This window comes from Geospiza fortis, unplaced genomic scaffold (assembly GCF_000277835.1).
Source record: "Geospiza fortis unplaced genomic scaffold, GeoFor_1.0 scaffold241, whole genome shotgun sequence".
Lineage (NCBI taxonomy): Eukaryota > Metazoa > Chordata > Aves > Passeriformes > Thraupidae > Geospiza > Geospiza fortis.
In genome coordinates, this window is record NW_005054491.1 from 401,570 (window position 1) to 402,378 (window position 809).

The following is an 809-nucleotide window of genomic DNA, read 5'->3' on the forward strand; positions in this document are numbered from 1 at the left end:
GACCGGGGCAGGGACCCCCGCACCGACCGGCTGGGGGTGGATTGAACACCTTAGGCTGGCTGTGAACCGAAAAAACCTTTCAGAGCAGCGTCTCTCGCTGCCTCCGCTCGTGTCCGGGATCCCTCTGTCACAGACACATTCTATGAAAAACCCTTTCCTTAGGATTTTTTCTGCTGAGAAGCCGGGAGGCCTCAAAACCGACCTGTAAACAATGATTGTCTGCTGCTGTGGAATGCAACAGGTGCATCTGTGGTTGGTCTCATGTGGTTGTTTCTAATTAATGGCCAATCACAGCCCAGCTGGCTCGGACTCTGATCAGTCACAAGATTTTATTATCATTCTAATACTTTCAAAGATGATGAAAGGATGAAATCCTTTCTTATGAAATCTTTTCTCCTATTCTTTTAGTATATTTTTAATATATCATTTTAATATAATACATATCCTAAAATAATAAATCAGCCTTCTGCAACATAGAGTCAGGATTCTCATCTCTTCCCTCATCCTGGGACCCCTGAGAACACCACCACATCCCCCAGCTGTGTGAGCTTTCTCTGAAAGGTTTTTTTTTTTTGATTTTGCTGTGTTTTGCAGCGCCAGGGGATCGGGGAGCCCAGTGTGTACCACGCTGTGGTTGTGATTTTCCTGGAGTTCTTTGCCTGGGGGCTGCTGACCACGCCAATGCTGACGGTGAGTGTGTGTCTGTGGCAGCTCTCCTGAGAATTAAGGTTTTAGCACGACCTTTCCTTGGGAAACTGTGGAAAAGGAGGGTTGGGTTATGCAAAAAATACATTTAGATATCTTAATCC

The 809-nt window shown here is 45.9% G+C and overlaps 1 protein-coding gene across 1 annotated transcript in view; it reads left to right on the forward strand.

Moving 5' to 3' along the window:
* Positions 1-538: 538 nt before the first annotated feature.
* Positions 539-809, forward strand: part of LOC102044363 (hippocampus abundant transcript 1 protein-like) — a 9,656-nt gene continuing 9,385 nt past the window's right edge. The window contains exon 1 of the mRNA XM_031063283.1: positions 539-690. Within this exon, the coding sequence (XP_030919143.1) occupies positions 682-690 (9 nt within the window). The 5' untranslated portion in view covers positions 539-681. The remainder of the gene's footprint in view (positions 691-809) is intronic.